The following is a 27,770-nucleotide window of genomic DNA, read 5'->3' on the forward strand; positions in this document are numbered from 1 at the left end:
TCTTTGTCTGAGAAATGTCTGTTCATTTCAGATGCCCATTTTTGGATTGGGTCTTTAAATTTGGGAGGTCTGATTTTTTTTAAGTTCTCTATATATTCTAGATAGTAGACCTTTGTCTGAGGAACAGCAGGTGAAAATATTTTCCACATTGTGGGTTGTCTCTTCACACTGTTGGTGACTTCTCTTGCTGTGCAGAAGCTTTTTAATAAGAAGAGATCCCACTTATTGTTTGTGCTAGTTCACAGGCAACTGAGTTTTTGTTCATCAAATCTTTTCCTATGCCAATATCTTTAAGAGTTCTACTAACCTCTCTTCCAGCTGGTTTAGTGTTTCTGTTTTTTGGTTTTTTTTAAACCGGGGATCGAACTCGGGTCCTTGTGCTTGTGCAGCAGGCGGGGAAACCACTGAGCTAAATCCCTGGCTCTGTTTTAATATTTAGATCTTTAATCTATTTTGATTTTAGTTTAGTGCATGGTGAGAGATATATGGCTAGGTTTAATCTTTGGCAATTTGAAACCCAATTTTTCCAGCACTATTTATTAAAGAGGCTATCTTTCTTCCAGTGAGGGTGTTTGGCTCCTTTGTCAAAGATGAGGTGTCTGAATGTGTCTGAAGTTGTTTCTGCATCTTCCAATCTGTTCCACTGGTCCTCAGGTCTATTTCTTTGACAGCACCATACTATTTTGATCACAGTAGCTTTGTAGTATAGTTTCAAGTTGGGGATTGTGATACCCCCTACCTTGTCTTTATTGCCTAGAATTGCTTTTGCTATTCTAGGTCTCTTCTTGTTCCAAATGAATTTTTCGATTGTTTTCTGAAGGTCTGTGAAGTATGCTGCTGGAATTTCAATTGGGATTGCATTGAATCTATATAACAGTTTTGGAAGTATGGCCATTATCACTATGTTGATTCTTCCTACCCAGGAGCAAGGGATTTCTTTCCATTTTCTAATATCCTCTTCAACCTCTTTTTTCAGAGTGCTATAGTTTCCAGAGTAGAGGTTTTTGATTTCTTTTGTTAGGTTGATTCCTAGGTATTTGATTTTTATGGATGCTATTGTGAAAGGAATTGTGTGCCCCATTTTTCTTTCAGTGAGTCTGTTGTTCATGTACAGGAAGTCTATTGATTTTTTTGTGTGTTGACCTTGAATCCAGGTACTCTACTGAATTTGGTTATTAAGTCTACAGGACTTTTGGTCAAGTTCTTGGGATCTTCTATATAGAGTATTATGTCATCTGCAAATAAAGACAATTTGACTTCTTCATTTCCTATCCTAATTCCTTTTATTTCTTTCTCTTGTCTAATTGCCATGGCTAATGTTTCCAAGACTATATTGAACAGGAGTGGTGATAGTGGATATCCTTGTCTTGTTCGTAATTTTAGTGTGAAGGATTTCAGTATTTGACCATTTAGTATGATATTGGCTGTTGGTTTTTCATAGATGGCTTTTATCAGATTGAGGTAGATACTATCAATTCCAATTTTTTATCATTGTGTGTTGGATTTTGTTGAATGTTTTTCCTGCATCTATTGAGATGATCATATGTTTTTTGTCCTTGGCTCTATTAATAAAATATTTTACATTTATTGATTTGCATATGTTGAGCCATCCTTGCATCCCTGGGATAAAGGCCTCTTGGTCAGGGTGTATGATCTTCTTGATGATTTTCTGATCCTTGCATCCCTGGGATAAAGCCTACTTGGTCAGGGTGTATGAACTTCTTGATGATCTTCTGCATTCAATTTGCCAGTATTTTATTAAGGATTTTTGCATCTATATTCAGTAGTAAGATTGGCCTATAGCTCTCTTTTTCGGTTGGGTCTTTTTCTGCTTTGGGGATCAAAGTGATGCTTGTTTCCAGGAATGAATTCAGGATTACTGCCTCCCTTTCAATTTCATTGAAGAGTTTAAAGAGTAGTGGCAATAGTTCTTCTCTAAATGTCTTGTAGAATTCAGCAGTGAAGCCATAAGGGCTCAGGCTTTTCTTACTTTTTAAATTATATTTTCAATTTCATTGATTGATATTGGGTCATTTAGAATTTTTAGGTCTTCATTCAACTTTGGTAATTCATACATATCTAGGAATCTGTCCATTTCTTCTGTGTTTTCTGTCTTATTGGCATATAGGTTCTTGAAGTAAGTATTGATGACCCTCTGGATTTCTGCTGGGTCCATTGTAATTTCACCCTTTTCATTCCTAATTGCAAGGATTTAGGCCTTTTCTTTCCTTTTATTTTTGATAAGGTTGGCTAAGTGCTTTTCAGTTTTGTTTATTTTTTCAAAGAACCAACTCTTTGCTTCATTGATTTTTTGTATCATTCTCTTAGCCTCCATTGCATTGATTTCTGCTCTGATCTTTATAATTTCCTCCCTTGTATGAGCTTTGAGTTTGTCCTGCTCTTCTTTTTCTAGAAGCTTGAGGTTTAGCATCAGGTTGTGTAATTGAGCTCACTCTGTTTTTCTGATGTGAGTATTCATTGCTATAAATTTACCTTGTAAGACTGCTTTCATTGTGTCCCATAGATTCCGATATGGTGTATTGTCATTGTCATTTAATTGAAGGAACTTTCTGATTTCTTTAATTTCCTCTGTGACCCATTGGTTATTCAGAAGTGTGTTGTTCAATTTCCATGTGTTTATGAAATTCTTGTGGTTCCATTTGCTATTGATCTCAAATTTCATCACACTATGGTCTGCTAATTAACAGGGGATAAGTTTAATTCCTTTGCACTTACTTAAACATGTTCTATGAGTGAGTATGTGATCTATTTTGGAGAATGACCTGTGTGCAGCTGAAAAGAATGTGGATTCTAATTTTGTGGGGTGGAACACTCTGTAAACATCTATTAAGTTCATTTGTTCATGAATTTGATTGAGTTCTAGTATTTCATTGTTTATTTTTTGCCTAGTTGATTTATCTATTTGTGATAGTGGAGTATTGATGTCCCCCACTACTATTATATTAGTGCTTATATGATTTCTCATGTCTGCTAGTATTTGTTTTATATAGTTGGGTGCACAGGCTTTAGAGAGATTTTAAGGTCTAAATCCCCTCTATGAGGCAACACAAGGACCAGAAACTAAACCCTTAAAATGGAATTTGTGGCATAATAGTGGTGCTTTATGTGTATGAACTGAACATGAATTAGTTACTATAATGGACATAAACACAAAGAATAATATTGTATAAGCAGGATTTAACATTTTCCAAATTTAAAGTTTAAATTTTAAAATAGAAAACTCATTTAGATCTCAAGAGTTAGGAAAATTTATGCTAAATTGCTTTTAATTAAAACCTCCCCATTTAAAAACTAATTTATATTGTGCTTGAACTAAATATCAATTGTATTTCATAGTTAATGTATAACATGTAATATCTGAAATGTGACCTTGCATAACCCTTTTGAAAAGTTACAGTAATTTTTCTCTCAAAAAAAAAAAAAATGGACAGCAGCCACACAAGAACCCTTTAAGGCCTTAAAATGGGCCCTGATAAAGGCTGCAGCATTAGAAATCCAGTGCCTAACTAAGCCTTTTCCTCTCTCCAAGGCTGAGAAATAGGAGTTGCTTTTGATGTGGGACTCAGCATCTGGACCAGGAAAACTGACCAGTTGCCTACTTTTCCAAGAGACTAGGTGGGATGACACAGGGCTGGGCTAGCTGCCTATGAGCAATAGCCATTGTGAGACTCTTAGTCAAGGAAGCTTCTAAGACAACCTAGGGACAAATACTCTTAGTTCTAACACTACATGAGTTTAAGGCTCTGTTAGAACTCAGGGGACATTTATGGATGACTGGAGAAAGACTCACTAAATTATCAGGCTACTGTTACTGAAAATCCAGATGTCTCTCCTTAGGCTTGTACTGTTTTATATCCAGTCACCCTCCTCCCAAATAACCAACACCATGAGTTTGATGAAAACATCACCCAGAACTGTGCCAGCTGCCTCAATTTGAGAGACCAGGCTTTGACAGGGATGGCTAGCACATGGGTAGCAGTTTCATTAAAGATGGGATTAGGAGGGCAGGATATGCCATGGCCAGGCCTCCCAGGTCACTGAAGCACCACTACCCCCTGGGACTTCTGCTTCCAAGGCAGAACTTATTGCCCTCCTTCAGGCTCTCCAACTTGCCCTGGGCAAGAGAGTCAATATATATACTGACTCCAAATTTCCTTTTCTGGTCCTAAGGCACATGCAGTCATGTGGAAAAAAGGGGAATTTTGAGTAGTCACCATTCTCCAACATACATGGACTAGAGATGCTCAATCTCTCAGAGGCAGTAAATGTCCCAAGTGAAGTAGCAGTTGTCCATTGCTGGGGATATTAAGGCTCCTTGGGTCCTTTCTCCCAGAGAATGTCTAAGGGAGACTTCACTGCTAAATTGCCACTTTCCAAAATAATTCTGGCCCATCAATAGCTCTATCATGGTCCCATTCCAGGCCTTAGGTTAGAGACAGGATACTCTATAGAAGAGCTTCAAACTACTCACAAGTAGTTGAAAAGGGCCAATGTTGGTATGTAGGACCCTGACTATTCTTGTGACAAGAGCAGTAGAAAATTATTAAGTTCCTACATGATGCTTTCCACCTATAGTTCCATGTCACCTCACCACCTCTATGGCACAGTCTTTGTATTGCCTGGATTCTATAACATTGTAACACATGTCTCAAGAATATGTCCTGTCTGTGTCCCTCATAATACCCAGACTCATCTATCCCATTTTCTGAACCAGTAGAAAGGCATGGGTCCTCTCTTGGAGAAAACTGGCAAACAGACTTCACCCATTTTCCTACATGTGTAACGGGTACATTCACCTCCTGGTATGCACTGACACATTTACTAGGTGGACAGAAGCCTTGCCCACCAGGTCAGGATGGGCCTTGGAGGTGGTAAGCCCTCCTTGAAGTGATTCCCCAGGTTTGGACTGACTAGGTCTACCCAGAGCAATAATGGACCCTCCTTCACATTCCAAGTCACTCATGGAGTCACCATAGCACTGGGAATGAAGTACAATCAACACACTGTTTGCAGACGCTGATCATCAGCATGTTCAATATTTTCATAATAAATGAAAATAAACATTGCTGTGAATTTAGTAGAAAATAAATGAGAGCAAGATGCCATGAAAATATAAAAGGAAGTGTGAAACTGACAAGATCATAGAAGAGGTAGTATTTTACCTGCAATCATTTGAACTACAAAGTTTACTAGGAAATGATGAATTGGCATTGATAATACAGACTATAGTAAGCAGACATGTTAGCATATTGAACATGGAGAGATGGCATTCTTAAAATTGGTCTGTGTGAAGACTATGAAGCATCAGAGAGAATTATCACTCTTGTGCCTGTAAAAGCCTAGGTAAAAGGTTTTGCCACCATGTAAGTTGAACCCAGATTGTTGGGGTGAAGAAAAGGTATATTTCAATTCTCCTATGTTTCAGGAAGTTCTCTACTGCTATGCTTTTTTTTTTTTTTTTTGAGGAACATAATATAGTTCATGCACATTTTCTTATCTCAACAGAAATGTGAAAAGAGCTTATGAGAATTGCAAAATGTCAACAAAAGCTCAACAAAAATGACTGCCCCTATCAGCTCATCCCTTATTACTGGTTCTGTCACACAAAGGCTAGAGAGCACAACTATCAAAGTCTTTGGACTGGAATGAAATGGAGGTTGGCATAAGGGTGGATTCTGGAGTTTCCAAACACACCAACATCTCCTTTTGCATATAATACAGAATTAATTATTTGATCATGGTGGAGAATGTATACATAATCATCAAAATTAAGGCATTTTTTAACTTTCCCAGCCTTATTTATCTGTAGGAACACAGATAACATTAAGCTGAAGGAAGACCTTTTTTTGACTCAAGGATAATACCTTGTATCACCAATCCAAGAGTCTAGTTCCTTGGACACTTTTAAGATTTCAAAGAGCATTCTGATATCAGCTAACATCTCAGTGTTTACTCAACAGAGAAAAAAAAAGCCCTGAGTCTGAGAAAAAGGAAGTAATCAGGCTCAGGTACCCTAGTTTAAAAGCACAGTCATTACCATTACCCAGACACCACCTCTGACTGGGTAGACTTTTGTGGTCTCTTATCCTGTCTATGTATCACAGTCTCAACTATGGCCATCAATATGAGCCCAGAGACAGTTTTGTGCATGTGGAAAATGACATTTTTGCTATCCCTCAATTTTCTCATCATTAAACCTTCACTATATGAAGAATCAGGGCATTTGTATAAAGACATGTAACATGCTGCATATTTTTGGTTTGTCAGTGAAGCCATTTCCCACTACTGTATTCTCCGTTCCTATCGCCTTTTCCACAACAACCATTCATTATGTAATCCTCACAAGGCAGGGAGCTTAGAGAGCTTTCACAGGAGACAAGAGATGAGTCAGAACCTTCCCTTTATTTTGTAATATTTCAACTCAACCAGCAGATGGGCACTACCAAGGCATCTCATATGGATCCATAATAATGAGTACATTATAGACATGGTAAGATCAAGTCACAAAAGATTCTCCTTTGCAGAATAAAAGAAGACCGAGGAAAAGACCAGGCAGCAGAGGAAGAATTCATGATTCATGGCATATAGGTCAGAGAAAAACAAAATAAGGGCAGAAGAGGGTAGAATTACACCCATACACATACATTTTAGCTTCTTCATAGTGACCCAAGCTATGAGAACTTGTGATACTTTAAAATTTCTCTAGCTTCAGGTGTTTTATCAGTAAAACCAGTCAATCAGAACTGTACCTCAAAAAGTCCTTAGAATGTTGAATATATAATGCATGGACAAAGACCTGCATATTGGATGCACTCATGTTCTAAGTATATGTTTACAGGTTATCGAATGCAGACTTGAAATTTTGACATGCTTTCTAAAGAAATAATTCTGGCCTTTAGCATACATATTACAAAAATTAGGCCTGAAAGGCCACAGATGTGAAATGTGCCCCTTAGAAATCTAATGGAATGTTTCCATATTGAAAGAGGAAGAAGCCAATGAAGACATTACTACACTGAACTGTGAGGTGTTAGGGGGAATGTGGAAAATGACAAGTAGGGTTACATTACTCAGAGAATGCAGGACTCATTGGCGGAAGTTAATGGAGTGGGTTTGCTAGAAGTCAGATATTCAAGCCAAGTGATGTGATGTGACCATGCTGAAACACCTGTTTTTTGGAAAAGAAGTGGTAAATGGGGAAATGAATTGCACTTGGAAATACACTGCACTGGCCTGACTTTGTGAAATTAAAACTTAACATCACACTGCAGATTCTATGCAGATTCTCTGATGACCTCAGAAACTTCATTTTTAACATTCTTTTTCTGTCCTCTGTAACAATTTTTGGCTATGCTGATAGGAGCTTAATCCACTCAGGAAGCAGCTGGCACTGATAACATGGGAAATTATTTTATGAGCCTCGCAAAAATCCCTGTCATTTACTTTTAATATTTACTTTGAGGATCTCAAAATAAATGGTGATCAAACTTGTCTTTCCTTCAGGAAAACTGTGCCTAATTCAGTTATCACATCTACAATTGCATTATTTCTTGTAAATTCTAATTGAAAAAGATCGCTTACTTCTAAGTGTGTACTGTATATCAGCATAATACTGCCGGAGGACACATGAAGCCACATGCAACCCATTATATTGTTCAACACACAATATAACTTCATATAATGATTTCTGTGTTCTGAATGTGTAGTTATCCCAAAATACATGTTTTAGAACCTAATTCCAAAGTGATGGTTGAGGAGGTGGGCTCTCTGGAATTTGTGACATGAGGCACCTTGTACACCTCCCTGCCTTTTGAGAATTTGGTTAGAAGTCACCATAGGTAAACAATTTCTCATGAGATATTGAAGTTGCCAGTGCTCTGATGCTGGATTTCCTAGGCTGCACAACTGTGAGAAATAATTATTTCATAAGGTGAATAATCCTGTGGTATTTTGATTTGGCCCACTACAATGCACTAAGATAGGGTCTAGTATTAAAGTATTATGCATTTTAATTAATACATGTTTGAAGTACATGAAGTCCATTCAACTTAGAGAGCAGGCATATGTATTTAACATTTTGATTAAGATTTCCTTTCCCCTCCTCATCCACCACCATCTGATCTGGCTCTAGATCATGTTTCCTCATATCATCATCATCATCATCATCATCATTTTAGTTCATGTTTGTAACACATAAAGACCGCATTCATTGTGTGTAGTTGGTACATGGCATTAAATCTTTTTATATCCCCTTCTTCCTATCCTTGGCTTCTTGATTCCCTTCCATTTGCCAACAAGCTATCTCTCTTGTTTCCTCATATATGTTCATTAACAGATGAAGAAAATATGATATCTATACATAATGGAATATTACTTGGCTATAAAGAAAAAATTCAAGACATTTGTAGGACAATGCATAGACCTTAAAAACAATGTTAAGTGAATTAAATCATACGAGCTTAAGTGCTTTTAAAATGTACAAAGAACATATATATAACTACTTTCTGTCAAAATGGGATGAAATAAACTCATGATGTCAATTGTTTCCAAATTATATCCTCAAGAAACTATTTTACATTTCCAATGATCCAAGTATAAACTTCACTGAAATACTGAACACTTTCAGTTTAACAATATCCCACAACCTTTGGACCAACAAATACTGAATACTTTCAGAAATAAAAACAGTACAAACTAAATTACATTTGTAAAAATTAAAGGAGTCTGTGGACACAGCATGAAATTATAGTCATGTAATTTTTGCTATATTTAATTGTATTCATCAAGAAATAATAAAATCATATACTGAACATTTACAGTGTAATTTGTTGCTGTTCATATTGTGAAATTACCACATTCGTCCTTGGTAGTACTTGTATTCTCTAACACAATTACCTTCTGGATATATGGAGAAATCACTAAAAACAACTTTTAGCAAGTTGTAATGCTATGTGGCACAGCATCAATCACTGTAATCACTATGGGATCTATGCCATTTTGTACTCTACAAGAGAAACACTGTGCTTTCTCATTAACATCTATCAACTTTCCCACCTACACACATGGCAACCATCACTAAACTCTCTGCTTCTTTAAAGTTAACTTTAGATGTTAAAAACCTTTAATTTTTCTATGTGTGGCATACTTCAAATAACCTCTTGATCTACATTTTCACAAATGGAGGATTTCCTTTAAGACTCAATAAAATATCATTGTATGAATGAATTTTACCCATACAACTAAGGCGATGGTTTGCATGTAAAATGTCCCTTAAAGGCCATGTGTTGAAGACTTGGATGCAAGGTGCTTTGTTACTCTGAATTTAACATTATGCACTTTCCAACCTCATCAGCCTATTAATCCATAGATATATTGGAGGAAGACTGCCTCTGCATGTGTGCTTTCAATCAGTGTAACACCTGTCTGTCACTCTGATTCTTAAGCTTTCTCACATTTGGTATTTATACTAAATCTCATTTTGAGTTTGTACATGTTTTCTGATGTTATAAGAACCATAAAAACCTTTCACACAGTATTTACATAGGCTTTCTCTTCAGTGGCAGTCCCTTCATGATTTTCATGGTAAGTGAAAAAATGGAAGTGTTTCCCATATTGCTTGCATACATATGGCTTCCCTCTTATATGAATTCTTTCATGAACTTGAATGCACTGAGAAAAATAAAACATTTCCCTTTTATTTCACATGTTCTGATTCTCCATTCTATGAATTTTCAGGTATATAATACCTGGGCACTGATTTTTAAATACTGCATACAAAGAAAGGGCTTCTCTGCACTGTCCTTTCATGTCAGTGCAAGTCACTTTTATGTATTCAGTTAACTTCCTCTTTTAATTTTTTAATATCTATGATGATTACCAGAATAACTGAAAGGCCTTTCCATATTGCTTACATACAGAGGGATTTTCCTCATTGTGAGTCCTTTCATGTTTTTGACAGTGACTGTGTCTGGTAAAAGCTTTCCCACATTGGTTACATACATAGGGTTTCTCACCAGTGTGAGTCCTTTCATGTGTTTTACAATGACTTTGTCTCTTGAAAGCTTTCCCACATTGCTTACACACATAAGGTTTCTCACTAGTGTGAGTTCTTTCATGTGTTTTACAATGACTCTGTCTCTTGAAAGCTTTCCCACATTGCTTACATATATAGGGATTATCCCCAGTGTGAGTCCTTTCATGTATTTTACATTCACTCTGCCTGCTAAAAGCTTTTCCACAATGGTTACATACATAGGGTTTCTCTCCCGTGTGAGTCCTTTCATGTATTTTACATACACTGTGCCTGCCGAAAGCTTTCCCACATTGCTTACACACATAGGGTTTCTCCCCAGTGTGAGTCCGTTCATGTATCTGACAAGAACCATGTGTGCTGAAAGCTTTCCCACACTGCTTACATACATAGGTTTTTTCCCCAGTGTGAGTCCTTTCATGTGTTTGACAAGAACTGTGTGTACTGAAAGCTTTCCCACATTGCTTACATACATATGGTTTTTCCCCAGTGTGAGTCCTTTCATGTGTTTGACAATTACCGTGTGTGCTGAAAGCTTTCCCACATTGCTTACATACATAGGGTTTTTCCCCAGTGTGAGTTCGTTCATGTCTTCGACAATGACTGTGCGTGCTAAAAGCTTTGCCACATTGCTTACATACATAGGGTTTCTCCCCACTGTGGGTCCTTTCATGTATTTTACATACACTGTGCCTGCTAAAAGCTTTCCCACACTCCTTACATACATAGTGTTTCTCCCCAGTGTGAGTTTGTTCATGTATTAGACAAGAACTGTGTGTGGTAAAAGCTTTTCCACACTGATTGCATACATAGGGTTTTTCCTGAGTATGAGTCCTTTCATGTGTTTGACAGTTACCATGTATGCTGAAAGCTTTCCCACATTGCTTACATACATAGGGTTTCTCCCCACTGTGACTCCTTTCATGTATCTGACAATTACCATGTGTGCTGAAAGCTTTCCCACATTGCTTACATACATAGGGTTTCTCCCCAGTGTGAGTTCGTTCATGTCTTTGACAATAACTGTGTGTGCTGAAAGCTTTCCCACATTGCTTACATACATAGGGTTTCTCCCCAGTGTGGGTTCTTTCATGTATTTGACAAGAACTGTGCCTGTTGAAAGCTTTCCCACATTGCTTACATACATAGGGTTTCTCCCCAGTGTGAGTTCGTTCATGTCTTTGACAATGACTCTGTATGCTGAAAGCTTTCCCACATTGCTTGCATACATAGGGTTTTCCAACAATGTGAATACTTACATGATTACCAAATGAAGTGTTATTATTTATGGATTTCCAAGAGTGTTCATAGGATTTTGTTCCAGTGTGAGCACTTTGTTTCTGAATATCATAGTGATAATTCAAATCTTTTCCATGTTGTATACATATATAGGTATTCATGCTACTATGATTTCTTTCCTGGATTTGAACATAGTTGGGTGTACTGAAGGCTCTCACATCTTGCTTACATTCAAAGAATTTCTCTTCAGTGTTACTTCCTTCAGTGCAATCAGAGCAGGATCTTCCACACTGCTTATATCCATATGTTTTTTCTTCAGGATTTGTCTTTGCATGTTTCTGAATGGACTGAAAGTCAGTGGAGGTTTTCTCATGTCTGTTACAATTAGACAGCTTCTGTTCAAATCCATGGAGCTTATATGATTTGAGTCCACCATTATGTATGATGGGCATGGTTGGTGATGAATGACCAATCAGAGGCTTTCCACATGCAAGGCTTTCACCTTTTATACCAAGCAGTTTCAAGTGCACAGTTATACTGGAAGTCATAAAAACTTTTTCTCCATATTGATACCATAATTTATATTGAGAGCATTTATCTACCTCTGCACTTCTGTCAAAGAAAAAAAAAAACAAAACCAAAATAACTAGTCACATTTAAAAGTGTCTTTATATTAATGGTTTATCAGGAGATCTGATTTGATGGCCCCTAAGCATATATGATCATGAATCTACTGTACACTCTGGATTATGCCTTGGAAACAGCTTTTACCGAAACAGTATTTGGGAGTTTGGAAGTGATATATTAGCAGTATATACTAGTTACTTTCATTTTGAACAATTGGTACATATGTATACCATATGTTATTTTTCATACCTTTTTCCTTCATGACTGTACCCCTCCCCCTGACACTGAGCCTCTTCACCCTCTCCAAAATGTCTGCCTCTCTCTTTTCTACCATCTCTGCTTTATTTTACTTAATTCATATTTTGCATCTCATATAAAATACAACATGTGGTATTAAATATTCTGTGTTTATCTTATTTAACATAATTTGGGTTGCAGATCCATGCATTTATTGGCAAACGACATTTTATTCTCCTTTATGGCTGAATACCATTCCATTATATATACACACCTCATAATTTTCAGTGCTGGAGACTGAACCCAGGGTTTTAACACTGAGCTAGCTACATTCTCAAGAGTTCTTTATCTTTTTAGTATGAGGTTGAGTCTTGTCAATCACTATGTTATGCAGGCTGAGCATGAATGTGCCTCAGCTTCTCAGTATACTCCATCCTGCTTGGGCTATACCATTTTTCCTTTCTACTCATCTCTGAATGGGCATCTAGGATGTTTTTCAGAGCTTTACTTTTGTAAGTTTTACTCTTACAAACATAAGTATGCATGAATTAGTATAATACAATTACTTTAACTTTGGGGGAATACACCCAGTAGAAGTACAGCTGGATAAAATGAAATTTCTATTTTTACTTTTTTGAGGGACTTCTATATACATTTCCATAGATGTTATAATACAATGACATTCCCACCAACGTTACGGGTTGGTGTCTTCTAATACTGTACTTCAGAACATAAATGGACTAAATGCTTTTGAAGATTTCTTGAAAATAGCTATTATCAAAACAGGGGTACTCATCTGGATTTGGAATAGTTCCTCAAAGTTATCAATGTTGCAAATATTGAATGTGTATACCACATTTAAAAACATACAGCATTAATTATATAATTTGATAAGAAAGCAGTCTTTTGAAAATATACGTACATGTCATTAGGTATTCTGCACTTGACTCTCATCTAAACACAAAATTTTTAATATATACCTATAATGCCTAGCCAGGGATTTAGCTCAGTGGTTCCGCTGCTTACCTCTCAAGTGCAAGGTCCCCAGTTCAATCCCCAGTACCAAAAAAAAAATGCCTAAAACAATTTTATATGACAGTTTCATAATTTTGAGCTTTGAAAATAATTTATTATTATACATTAGATAATGTCACTTGTGGCATAATGTCAATACAAACATTTCAGATATTGAAATATTTCAAATATTCAATTTTCAGATTCTAGACACTAAACATATATGCCTCTTTGGAGAAATTTTGTGCAATTAAAGAAATCTGAACATGGCCTCATTTTGTTTGTTTGTTTTTTTGATTTTTAAGACAAGGTCTGCCTACATAGTTCAGCCCAGCCATGTACTTACTGTAGCACAGGCTGGCCTCAAACTCCTGGCAATCCTCCTGCATCAGATGTCCAAGTGCTGGTATTATAGGCATGGCCACCATGCCTGGCTCTCTGTATTTTTTTTTTTTTAACATGGCCTCATTCATGCAGTCTGCTTGGTTTTAACATTTCTGACCTTTGGGAAACAGTGTTGTGAGTGAAAATCACCTTAAATTTTTCCTGTAAGTTTTGTACTCATCTTCAATTTGCTGGTCATCCCAGTTTCTTCCTAAAGTATAGAAAAAGAAATGTAATGAGTTACTACATTATAGAAAAAGTATTAGCTTTCAGTTAGATTCATGATATAATGTGACCATTCCCAGAAGATTTATGAAAATATTTCCATATTCCAACGAAGTAAATTGTACTGATGAGCAATAACCAATGCTCTCTGCATAAATGAGAACTGATTTCTTCCTTACCTACAGCAGCCACATTCCTAAAGTTTTCCCACATCACATCTCTGTGGAGCTTCTTCTGGGATGGATCCAGCAAAGCCCACTCCTCTGTAGTGAAGTTCACAGCCACATCCTCAAAGGTCACTGCCTTCTAAATCATCAGAAATATATTTCCAGGAAGAACAGTGAGAATCACAATATGAAATATTTCAAATCTACTCAAAAAACCAAAATTAAGCTGAGTCCCACAAGTGGTTACTTCATGCCTTGGTCATCAAACACTTAATTTTCATCCACATGCATTTGTGACACAGAAATTTTGATGCTAGATGTGAATTCACTGCTAATGAAACAGCAGAATGAGAATACTGGTTCACCTGCTGGCTAACCCATTTTATTTCCACACTATCTGCAAAGCATGGTTTGTGGAGAGAGCCTACTCAATCAGACATAGGGTAAAAAGAACTGAGGTAGATGAATATCTAATGACTTGCTCTGATAGAACACAGAAAACATATCTGTTTTCAAATTATTATTTAGGAAATAGATTCCTTCCTCTTCTGATCGTATTTAGACAGCATTAGGAAACTTGAAACTGGTTTCATAGACAAAACTGTAATGAAATACAAAGTGAAATTCATGAATGGTAATTTAAAATGGTAATGAAAAGTATTACAGTATTCACTGGAGAATGTCTAACAATGAAATTAGATTAAAGACATTATCATATAGCTCAATGACATGAAATACTTTCCTGTCATAGAGATATAAAATTTTCAAATGTGTAATAGTGTAACAAGAGAATGGATCGATCAACTGAATGCCATGCCCTCAGCCACAGGATAGGGCTACACACCCAGCCCACAGAGGATCATAGGACTGAGTGTCTACTCCAGCCCATATGCCCAGCCCAGAGAGAGCCCCAAAACAGACCAGTCAGTCTGAAATTAAGGACACATGGTAAATTACATAGAAGTACTCAAAGAGACCAAAGGAAAGGGAAGAAAGATCATCTAGCAGCTACTAGACAACACTAAAAAGACCAACCTAAGGCTAATTGGAGTTACAGAAAAACCAGAAGATAACATAGATGAAATTATTAATGTGTTTACAGAAATCATAGAAAAATCCCCAAATATGAGAAAAAGTTAAAAACAGAAGTAAATGAGGCTTAGAGAACACCAGAAAACTACGATAAAAAAAGGGGCTCACCAAGGCATATCCTTATTACTGCCAAATATCCAATAACAAGAACAAAAATTTAAAACAGAGAAAATCCCAAAATCACCTATAAAGGTAAACCAATTAGTATTACAACAGACATCTTAACACAAACCTTAAAGGCCAGAAGTACTTGAAGTGATGTGTTTCAAGCCCTAAGAGTGAATAACTTCCAACCTAGTTTAACTTACCCAGCAAAGCTCTTTTTCATTATCGATGGAGAAATAAGGACATTTCATGAAAAAGTCCAGCTCAAGAGACATATGAATGCTAAACCAGCATTTCAGAAAATACTCAAGAATAACCTAGATAGAAACACTGAAGCCAATACAAACATTCCTCATTTAATGACTTGTTTTAATGACTGCATTCACAACTGAGGCATGTTTTTTCTGACTTATGACTTACCTTCTTTTCGTATAGTTCTGCACATACTGACAGAGCCTCAATGTCTTTCTCTGTACAGTACATCTTGTTTATGCAGTACTCTAATTTTGCTGATTATACTGTATAGCACAGTAATGTATTTTATGTTGTTATATATAATAGTACTGCAAAGAAGAGTTATGCAAATAAAAGCAACGTGAGCAAGTTGGACTTTTCTTTGATCATTTCTTTGTCCTGAATATTGTAAAGTGTATACTGTATACAATTCCTCCTTTAGCACACCACTCATTTAGAGACCTAATCACAGGAACAGGACTCAGGCATTAAATGAAAAATGCACATGGCCTATTGTACTTTAGGTACATTCATTAAGCATGTTGTTCAGATAAGCACAGCATTATTGAAAAGACAAATGTCTCCAGATTATGCATTATTTCTAAAATGTCTAATGCTTAGGACAAATAAGCTACCTTATACATTTTGTATACTGAGACCAAAAAAAAGGCAACCTCAAAAAACATATGGTTTCCTTGTTTTGAGGCAGAAGGCAGTGAATTGGAGCACAGCTTTATAAGACCTATTGATCACACATGATACAGGCAAAACAGCTGTGACAAAGGGCCAGAAAAATTTCAGTGCACTCTTTCTATTGGGCTTAATTCTAAAGAGTATTTGCTTCCAACAGTTGCTCAGTGGATAATAAAGCTGATTCATTTGGAGTTATATAAATTCTCAGATATAAACAAACTCTTTAGAAGTGATGTTACCTCTGCAACTTTCTGGTATGTAGAAATGCCTCATATCGTATGGGTGTACATATTATCTCAAGGGTTATATATACACTTCTGAATCACAGGAAACAATTGAAAAATTAATTATCACTGCTATTCTTGGCTCTATGATCGTATTATGTGGGGTTTTTGTTTGTTTTTTAAGACAGGGTTGCTTTGTGTAATTCAGGTTAGCCCTGAATTCACTATGTAGCCCAGGCTGGCCTTGTACTCCTGGAGGAGATCCCTCCTTTCTCAGCCTCTCAACTGCTGGGATTACAGGCAGATACCACCAGGTCTGGTGGTTTTATGTGCTTAATTATTGTCTTACATCCTTGGCTAGTAAGCTCCTTTATATGTCTTATATATAGATAGATATAAGAATATATATATTATATATATTATACTTATATGTCTTTCTGTTCTCCAAGGTGTTCACTGCAGAAGTGGACAGAACAGTAGCTCCATTAGCACCAGTTTCACTGTCAAAGATACTTGCATTTACAGTGAGTTTTATTGAGTCAAGCAGGTTCATGGTTTTGTCATATCTTGTTAGTAATATTTTAATTTCATTGGTCTCTTGCAATGATCCGCAGAAGCTCCTTTATTAATGAGCCAAAATTGCATTTTAAGACACAGCTTTTTTAAAATTAGTACAGGTTTGCCATACAAAATGATCACATTCATCATGTGGAATTTGTACCTGTACATAACACATCTCAATTTTTTTTTCCCATTCCCTTCCACTTCCTTCAACCTTCTTCCCCTTTGCATTTACAAAAGCTTTGTTTCCATTTTTTCTTCCATTCTTTTTTTAAACCCCTTTTCCTATCCTTCCCTCCTCCTCCCTTATTCCTCTTCCCATCTCAACAAGTTTTTCCCACTACCCAGTATCTGTTCTCCAGTTTGCTCCTTACTTATCCTTTGGGTTTCTCATAGGAGAGAAACAATGCAATATTTAAATTTGTGTATCTGATTTATTTCATTTAAAATTATGGTCTCGAGATGCATGTATTTGCCTAAAAAATGTCTAAAGTTTATCCTTTTTTATGGGAGAATAGTAATCCACTGTATATAAGTACCACATTTTATTTATCCATTCATCTGTTGATGGGCAATTCAGCCAGCCAAAGAACTTGTGTGTAGGCAATGACAGGACACAGTGAAACCTAAGGGAAGGTAGAAAATTGAATGAGGCACTTTGCTTCATAGCACAGACTATAATACTTTATAAGTTTACTTATTTTTAGCAAAGAAAAACATGCTGTGAAGGGAATATAATCATTTCATAAACAAAGAAACTGGAGTAATATGACAGTAGTATGCAAATGAATTAATACAAAAGGGAAGGAAATATTGAAGTGTCTCAGATAGGCAATGTACTTCATTCAAGGTCACAAAGGAAAATTACATTATGAAGACTACTAATATTTCTAAGCACGAGTGCCAGAATGACCCACAGGCAATCACTTTATTGTGAAGCAAAAACATTGCACCTTTTGTGTAGTTCACAGTCCTCTCCTCACATGTTGAAAATGTCTCCTTCAACACATTAATTACACCACACGAATGATCAGACCTGGAGTCATCTGATGGTTAGCCTCAATGGTCAACCTGACTGCTTTTAGAGATGCCTGTCATATTTGTAAAGCGTATGTCTGTGTGGGTCTGAATCATGCATAAAGGCAGGGCTTTACTATCTGTTCTGTGGCTCCTTCCACTCAAGACTTTCTCTGCCCTCTGTTTCATGCCCATCAAGAAGTGGGCAGCTATCATTTTCCATTTTATTCTATCATGATACTTGTTTTGAGCCTGGAGAAATTGGACTAATACTCTTACAAAAATGACCTAATAGGCTGGGGATTTAGCTCAGTGGTACAGATGCCTGCCTCCCAAGCACAAGGCCCTGAGTTCAATCCCCAGTACGAAAAAAAAATGACCTAATATAATGCCTTTCCTCTTCAGTTGTGCACATGATACATATTGTCTAATCAACAAAAACAATACAATTAACTTGCTTCATTGTCTGACCTAAAAAAACTATCTAAATGAGTCTCTAACATTCCCTTCTCACATATTCTTTGTATGTACAAATTCTTGTCTGATAACAGCAATACTTTTATGTAAAAACAAGCATTTTCCAGAAAAAGCCTCATGGAAATCAGTTAAACTTCAGAAAGCAGAGCCTACCAAAACCATGTACACATGAGATACCTTCTTTTCAGCAGTCTGAAGGTTGTTACATTTACAGATCTTCTAGAGTTTTCAATCCACGTAGATGCAGGGGGTAGGGGGCTGTAATGGAAGGGAATTCTTCAGGACAAAATGTACTGAGGACAGCTACAGTGCCATTTGCTTTTTAACAGGGTCTCAGTGTAAAGTCACTCACCTTTAAATTCCTGCTGGCAAGTTCATGTTATTTGTCTACTTCTCAGCAACATTGATAAGTTAAGTGAGACAAAGGTACTCAATCCAAATCTTTCAGCACTAAGCAAGAATCTTCTTAGTCCTAACCCTGATTTTCATGAGACAAAATGTGCAGATCAAATAATCAAAATAGAATTATCCTTTTTTCCCTGTGCATTGGTGGTTACCTCACCATTGTACTTGAATACTGCTCTGTGCCTAGAATTTACATGTTTTGTTTACCTTCTGAAAATCATCTCTTCATACAACTCCACTGACTAGGTTGTCTTTTTTTTTTTGGTACCGGGGATAGAACTCGGGTCACCACTGAGCTAAGTCCTCGGCCCTAGGTTGTCTTTTTTTGTAACAGCAGAGCATAACATTAATTTTGTCATAAAGTGCAATAAACATAAGAGTATTACACCCACATTTATTCTTCAGAATATTTCTATTGATGAAATATCAATTTTAATTTTATGAGTTTTATTTTATTAAACAATGAGTAACAGGAAAAATATTTAAAAATAAACTTTTGAATTTTTAATATTTATTGTTTATAGAAAAGCAGCAAAATTTTCAACATCAACTGTTTTTTGGGTTACAATGCCTAAAAATTAACAACAGAAATAAATTCCTATATGAGCTACAATGCAAATACTAATAGAACTCTAAAAAAATCTTTAATTATCACACCTATCTTCACACATAACAACAGCATGATCCACACACACATGTATTGCTATCGACTGCACATGTGCTTTGTTTTCCTTTCCTATGTGGCAAGCTATTCCTGTCATCTCTCTTCTCTTCCTATTTTGTCAAGAGCTTCCCACTATGTTGTACAACACATACTTAGCAGGGAAATAAGATATAAATAAAATAAAATATGAAATGTATGAATACTTAGAATAGACAGCAACATTTTTACATCAGCTGTGTACTTGCTTATAAAACCTAAGAGAACATCCAAAGTCAAAACCTATATGAACTAAAATGAAACTATTAATAGTACTGTACAACAAAAATAATCTTTGCTTCAACTGTCACAACCAAGACAGTCTTCACATGACAACTTCATGTTCCAAGCACATGTCTTGCTTATACTGACAGCAGATGTGCTTACTTTCCTATGTGGTAGGGCATTCTTGTCACCTCTTTTCTCTTCCTGTTTCGACAGGAGCTTCCTCTGTTGTAAATGATCTCTGATCTTCCTCTGTTGTAAATTTCTTATGAGAAATTTAAGAACTCTAAGAAAATTTCTCCATGGTATTTTGTACTTGTTATTTTCTTTGTAAACTGTCAAACTATTTATGTCACACACACACAAAACCTTCCCTTTATAAATTCATCTCCCAATGGGATTACAGGTGTTTCTATGAAGCTTTAAGATACAGATTAAGATGAGATTTGTATATGCACCAATTCCTCATGATGAATATATGTTATGTATATAAAATATATACAAATGCAACCATTATACTAAAAAAAAAAAAAGATATGCTCAGCTAAGAAGGTCTCCCATACCCAATTTAAAAAAAGGAGTAGGAGAGCCAGGCATGGTGGTAAATACCTGTAATCTCAGCATTTGGCAGGAGAATTCATGAGTTCAAGATCAGCTTGGGCAACAGAGTAAGACTCTGTTTAGAAATACATACACACACACACACACATATATATATATACACACAAACACACACACATACACACACACATACACACACACACATACACACACACACACACACGCAGGAAATCTCTGCAGAAATGTTATCAAGTTAGTATGATCTTTACCTGAACATGGGCAACATGGTTACAAAAGACTATAACACCTATGTATACAGATTTTTCTTAGCAAGATAAAACATGAACTAGTATATCACATGAGTTTGTTAGAAAATAGCTTCTCATCTTGGCAAGAAGCTAAATGATAGCATTGTCCCTAGCATATGTGATGCCCTAGTTGCAATCTGAAGTACTACATACACACAGACACACACACAGTCATACAATCACACATATACATGCATGCACACTCACTCAGCCAAAATATAATTAAGTGATATTTGTATATTTTATCAAATGTTAGGATAGTTCAGCAATAGAAACATAAATCAACCAAGAAAAACCTCATGTAATTATTTGAATCTTGCCATAAACATGTTTTCTAAATCTCAATTTCTATTAATTATTCATTAAATGTCTATAATAAAAAGCTGAGAGGGATTAGTAAATAGACAAAGTACATATACCATGAAACTAATATATGGGACTCTAAATAGAGACACGCTACATGAATTCTTTTAGGATCAGAAATTAGTCAAGGACATTCACTGTCCCCACTGTTCTGTCACATGAGACCAAAATTCATGTGTCATGAGGATTGAAATGGAAGAGGCCAAATCATTATCCACAGATGATGAAAGGATCAAGATGTAACATGACAAGAAGATCTGTCTTGTCAGAGATTAACTGAAAAATATTATAGTCTTTCTCATAGTTTTAATACTAAAACTGCATGAATGCAAAAAAGCCAAAGATTTGGAATAAAAAAAAAACATAAGGAATAGCTCTCAAATCTTTTTTGTAAATTAAGGTTAGTATTCACATAGTAACTACAGAGAAACAAATAGTCTTTGGTTTGTTTAAGGTTGAGACATACTAGAAGTTTAAAGAATGATTTGTTGGGCCAGGGATTTAGCTCAGTGGTTCCGCTGCCTGCCTTGCATGCATAAGGTCCCGAGTTTGATCCCCAGTACCAAAAAAAAAAAAAAAAAAAAAAAAAAGAAAAGAAAATAAAAGAATGATCTGTTATTTTTTCTCTTTTGTTTCTTTCTGTACCGGGAATCAAATTCAGGGCCTTATGATTGCCAGGCAGATGCCATGCTGCTGAGCTATATCACCGGCCCTGTTATTAATAGAATCAAAAGTGAAAAAAATGTACTCATGTGAATACCATGAACATTTTAGGGAAGAAATTATGTTTAAAAACACACATTATTAGAAGACTGAACTTTTATCAATTTTTCCATAAACTTCTAATGTCAGCTTTAAAAGGAATTATCACCGGGGATATGGCTCAGTGATTCCAGTGCCTGCCTTGCAAGCACAAGGTAATGAGTTTGATCCCCAGTACCAAAAAAAAAAAAGAGAAAGAAAAGGAATTATCAGACAGACCATTCTGCTACTTGTCTCAATCTATGCCAATATTTTGCTTTATATAAGAAAATTCTCACATATCAATGTAAAGACTATCAACATTGAGAAATACTCATACACTTCCAAGAATTTATATATCTACCTTTATAAAATATTATCAACATATTCTTTAAAAATCAGCCATATACTCATAGAGAGAAATACTATGCACAGATAAAATCTGACAGCCAGGCAGTTGGGTAGGTTGAGGCAGAAGAAAACCACAAGTTCTTTCTCTTTCTGGGTGTTTTTTTGGAGACAGTGTCTTTGTACATAGTTCAGACTGGTGTTAAACTCACTATGTACCCAGGCTGGCCTCCAACTCAAGGCAATCCTTTTGCCTCAGCCTACCAAGTGTTGAGATTTCAAGGATACACCACCACGTTCAGCAAGGTCACCTGCACACATAGGGAATCACTGTTTTAAAAAAACCAAAAGGGCCAGGGATTTAGCTTAGTGGTTCTGCTGCCTGCCTCACAAGCGCCAGGACCAGAGTTCAATCCCTAGTACCAAAAAACAAACAAACAAAAAAACCAAAAGAAAAGGCCTGCCCAGAGAGGAGCTACATGGGCACAAGGGCTCCCACTGGAGGCCCACCATTCCACTGGTGTGTGCAGATCCCTGGGAGCAGCTGTGTGGCCCAGACTGGTGCAGCTCCAGGAGGATCCCAGCCAGGGCTCCACCCTGACCCCAGAGGCTCGGGCACACCCGCCCAATCCAAAGGCCCACCCAGAAAGGGGCTGCATAGTCACACAGGCTTCAGCCAGTGGCTCACATCAGCCAGAGCCAGGGAACTGCCTGGAGAAGAGCTGTACAGGCACACAAGCAATACCCAGAGGCTCCCCCCGATACCACTGATAAGTGTGAGGAGACCCTAGGCAAAACCTGTACAGACAACAGAAACTGGGGTGCACAGCACCCAACCAAAGGCCCTCCCAGACAATAGCTACACAGGGGCACCAGCGAGAGGCACAACTAGATACTATCCCAAGTGTGCTCAGGTCCCAACCAGAAGCCCATCCAGACAACAGGTCAGCTTAGGGATCTAGAAGGCCACCACTATGAACCTACAAATTGGTGTACTGGTGAGCAGCACAGTAAAGGCTGTTCGGTGGCTTGCTGAGAATTGAAGACCACTGGGTGAGCAAAAAGTCACCTCAACAAAGACACAGCAGACTGCATCTGTTGAAATGAGAAGACATGTAAATAAGTGCCAAAACCAGACTTCCAGATCACTTAAGGAAACCCCAAAGGGCAATGAGATAGAACAATCTGATGATACTCAACAACCTGGACGACTCCCTGAATTGGCAACGAAAACGGACCTAGAAAAAATATTAGAAATAATTTCTCAGATAACAGCAAAGATTGTGCCCATAGTGCAAGACATGATTAATAAATCTAGAGCAGACACAGATAAAAAAACAGAGGAACTGAGGAATATGATGGAATCCCAAAATAGGAAACAAATGGAATCCATAAAACAGATCGAAACAGATTTCCAGGAGATTAAAAACTCCACTGAAAGTTTATGCAGCAGAATGAGCCAATGCAAGGACAGAATATCAGATATAAAAGATAAGACTGCAATTAGTGACCAGGAAAAGAAAAATTTCTTTTTTAAAAAAATTAAAAAAATTTTTTTTTCCCATTAAGTATATTGGTACACTTTAGGTATAAAATACATGTATATATATCATTGGGATCTTGTATCATTACATGAATATCTTGGTTCTTATTTTTTTCCCCTTCCCCTGACCTCCCTTCACCTCCTCTACACTTCTCTGTTTGCAAAGATTTTGTTTCCATTTTTTTCCTTTTCTCATATTTTTTCCCCTTCTTTCATTTCCCCTACCTCTCCCACTTCCCCTATTCTTTAGGCCTTTATTTCCTATTACACAATATCAATTATATATCTTTAAAAATAATATATGAAGACCTAGGAGACATTACCACAGATTTTACAGAGTTGAAAAGGATGTAGAAATATTTCAAAAATCTGTTTTAAAATAAATTTGACAACTTCTAAGGAGTACTTTGGAAGACAAATTAATGAAACTAACTCTGGAGGAAATAGAAAATTTGAATAGCACCTATTAAAGAAAGCATATTCTTAGCTTGAAAATCTAACTATATGACAACAACAGGCTCATATATAACTTAACTGATAAATTATATCAAACATTTAAAGCAGAAAAAAAGAAGGAACACTTCTCCCCTCATTTTAGGAAATCAACATTGTGCTAATCCTAAAACTGGATAAAGATAATAGAAGAAAAAAGGATGAACATAGATAGAAATTTGTTTAACAAAACAAACTTTTAGAAGTCAGATCTGGCAGTATGTAGAAAGTGGTTTTGTTATAGGGATGGCAGTGTTGGTTCAGCATTGGAAGATCCACCCCCAAAAGTCATCATTTTAACAGAGGAAAGAAAAAAGCCATATGATCCTGTCAGGAGTTGCAGAAAAAGTATTGGACTAAATTCCACAGCTGTTCATGGGAAAAGCTATCAGGAAACTAGAAGTAGAACAGAACCTTCTCAACAGATTTAAAGACATGTACTCCATAGAGAACACCTTATATAAATGGAGAAGATACAATGCTTTCTCCTTAAGGTGTGGAACAAGGGCAGATATGCTTACTCTTTATCTGTCCATTAAACTTTGAAACCTAGGCCCAACGAAAATAGTCCGGCAATAAAATGACACACTTAGGATAGGATTGGCAAGGGAGAAGCAAAATCTTTATATGTAGATGAGATGATCATCTACAGAGAAAATACTAAGAAATCTCTAGGAGCCCTTAGAACTTGTATTTGAATTTAGTAGGATTAGAAAACACGAGGTATATATAAAAATTCAGGTCTATATATACTTGCTATAAATGAAAAATTGGATATTGAAATTTAAAAGTTATGTAGAAGTACAAAGGACCTAGAAAACTTAAAAAACAAAGCAAAAAAAAAAAAAAACAAAAAAAACTAGTGTTGGAAGACGTTTAATACTTAATTTTAAGACTTTTTCTAAAGCTACAGTAATTAAGGCAGTGTTGGTGTATGGAAAGACAGATAGATAATTTGAATAAAACAAAATCTAGAAATAGAACCACACATAAATGGTCCACTAAGTTTTGAAAGATTATTTAACATTAACATTTTATAGAACACAAACTCAATTCAAGAGCCGAGGAAAAGATAGTGTTTTCAGCAAATGGCAATAGAACATCTGATATCCGTACATAAAAAATTAACGTCAACCCTTTGTTTCCATACATAAAAATAACTTGAAGGGATCTATGAACCTAAATATGAAAGCCTAAAAGTATAAAACTTTAAGAAGAAATTATAAGGGAAAATGTTTATGAATTTAGGGTAGGCAAGAACTACCTAAGATACAAAAAACATGATGTATAAAAGAAAACAATTGATAAATGAGATTCCATCAAAATTTAGAACTTTAAATGACACCATTAAAATGAAAAGTAGTCCTTAAACAGACCACATTTACAATGCATATAACCTATGAGCAGAATATATAAAGAACTCTTACAGCTCATTAATAGACAACCCAATTAAAAAGTAGACAAAAGATGATAAATAGCCAGCACAAGGAAAGGTGTGCAACTCTAGAATCAGAAAAATACTAATCAGTACAATAACAAGATTGAATTATACACTCATTAGGGAGATGAAGTTAAAAGCTTTAAAAGCCTTGTCATGACTTTTCTTTTTGTTGGATTCTCCCCCTTTGCATTTAATTTGTCACGCCCAATGGATTCATTCTGTTGGGCTTCCTGGGGTTGTGATCCTCATTGTCTTTTCCTAGGATATTGTCTAAAATTTTTTGGAGTGTTGGTTTGGTATTCATGAAGTTCCTGAGGTACTCTTTATCATGAAAATATCTTATTTCTCCATCAATTTTGAAAGATAAGTTTTGCAGGGTACATCAATCTGGGTTGGAGGCTGTTTTCCTTTAGGGCTTGAAATACATCACTCCAAGCTTTCCTAGCAGGTGGCAAAACTGCTGAGCTAAATCCCCAGCCCTATGTGTAGATTTTTTTTTGATCAAGGCTAGCTGGAGTCCTATATGACTCACTTATCTGTATGTCAAGTTCTTTTCCCTTGCTTGGGAAGTTTTCTGCTATCACTTCTGTGAACATTTTTTTTATGCCATCTGCACTCTCCTGTTTCTTCATTGACTCCAACCAGTCTTATGTTATTCTTCTTTGCATCATCTAGCAGCTGCTGGATTGATTTCTTGTATTCCCTTACAATTTTAAAGCAATTTTTCTTTTCCTGGTCACTAATTGCAATCTTATCTTCTCTATGTGAAATTCTATCCTCACATTGGTTCATTCTGCTGCACAGACTTTCGATGGAGTTTTTAATCTCCTGGAAATCTGTTTGCATCTGTTTTATGGATTCCATTTGTTTCCTTTGTTGGGATTCCAACTTGTTCCTCAGATCCTCTATTTTTTTATCTGTATCCTCTCTAGATTTATTAATCATGTCTTGCACTATGAGCACAGTCTTTGCTGTTATCTGGGTAATTATTTCTGATTTCATTTTTCCCAGATCCTCTTTTGTTGCCAGTTCAGGGAGTCCAGGTGGTTGAGTATCAGATTGTTCTGTCTCATTTCACTTTGTGGTTGCTGTAGGTGATCTGGAAGTCTGTTTTTGAGGCTTCTTTACATGTCTTCTCATTTCCAAGAGGGGTGGGGGTGTGCTTCTGGCACTCACACAGCTCAACTTCTCTGCCCTAGGAGTGTGGAATGGTGGGAGGGGAGCTTCCTTCTGGGTGCTGGGACCAGCTCAGCTTCTCTGCCCTAGGAGCATGGAATGGTGGTGGGAGAGCTTCCTTCCGGGTGCTGGGCCTGGCTCACTTTCTCTGCCCCAGGAGCATGGAATGGCGGTGGGGGGGCTTCCTCCTGGGTGCTGGGACCTGCTCAGCTTCTCTGCCCTAGGAGCGTGGAATGGCGGTGGGGGAGCTTCCTTCTGGGTGCTCGGACCAGCTTCGCTTCTCTGCCTTAGGAGCATGGAATGGTAGCGGGGGAGCTTCCTTCTGGGTGCTGGGACTGGCTCACCTTTTCTGCCCTACGAGTGTGGAATGGTGGCGGGGAAGCTTCCTTCTGGGTCAAAATTTCTTAAAAATAGTAAGGGACTATGAGAAATCAATCCAGCAGCTGCTAGATGATGCAAAGAAGAATAACATCAGAATGAAGAAACAGGAGAGAGTGCAGATGACATAAAAAAACTGTTCACAGAAGTAATGGCAGAAAACTTCACAAGCAGGGGAACAAACCTGAAACAGAGATAAGTGAGGCATACAGGTCTCCAACTAGCTGTGATAAAAAAATCTACACAGAGGCATATAATACTTAGGATTGGAGAAGCCCAACAGAAGAACAAAATTCTACAAGCAGTGAAAAGAAAAGCAGCAAATCACATACAATGCAAAACTCATCAGAATCACAACAGAGTTTTCAACACAAACCCTAAAATCAAGAAGAGCATGGAGTGACATTATTGCAAGCCCTAAAGGAAAACAGCCTCCAACCCAGATTGGTGTACCCTACAAAACTATCTTTCAAAATTGATGGAAAAATAAGATACTTGCATGACAAAGAGCACCTTAGGAACTTCACGAATACAAAACCAGCACTCCCAAAATTTTTAAACAATATCCTAGAAAAAGACAATGAGGACCACAACCTTAGGAAGCCCTCAGGAAGTCCATTAGGCTCGACAAGAAATTAAATGCAAAGGGGGAGAATCCAACAAAAAGAAAAAGTCATAACAAGGATAAGTCAATACATATCAATTATAACCATAAATGTTAATAGTCTCAATTCACCAGTCA

General features: G+C 36.7%; 1 protein-coding gene across 2 annotated transcripts in view; it reads right to left on the reverse strand.

Moving 5' to 3' along the window:
• Positions 1-6,404: 6,404 nt before the first annotated feature.
• LOC101698969 (uncharacterized) overlaps positions 6,405-27,770 on the reverse strand; it is a 34,156-nt gene continuing 12,790 nt past the window's right edge. The window contains exons 2-5 of one of the 2 annotated variants that reach the window (XR_015446716.1): positions 18,525-18,825; positions 16,718-17,479; positions 13,957-14,083; positions 13,432-13,763 (exon numbers count right to left, since the gene is read on the reverse strand). Coding sequence is in view for 1 of the 2 variants with exons in the window: in XM_087199606.1 (XP_087055732.1) it covers positions 9,895-11,902; positions 13,703-13,763; positions 13,957-13,990 (2,103 nt within the window). In the remaining variant the exon portion in view is untranslated. Of the gene's footprint in view, positions 11,903-13,431; positions 13,764-13,956; positions 16,695-16,717; positions 17,480-18,524; positions 18,826-27,770 lie in introns of those variants that run through there. The other variant, XM_087199606.1, reaches the window with a different exon arrangement.

Source organism: Heterocephalus glaber, unplaced genomic scaffold (assembly GCF_053883595.1).
Source record: "Heterocephalus glaber isolate CG9 unplaced genomic scaffold, H.glaber_assembly_v1.0 deba00001724, whole genome shotgun sequence".
NCBI classification, from domain to species: Eukaryota; Metazoa; Chordata; class Mammalia; order Rodentia; family Bathyergidae; genus Heterocephalus; species Heterocephalus glaber.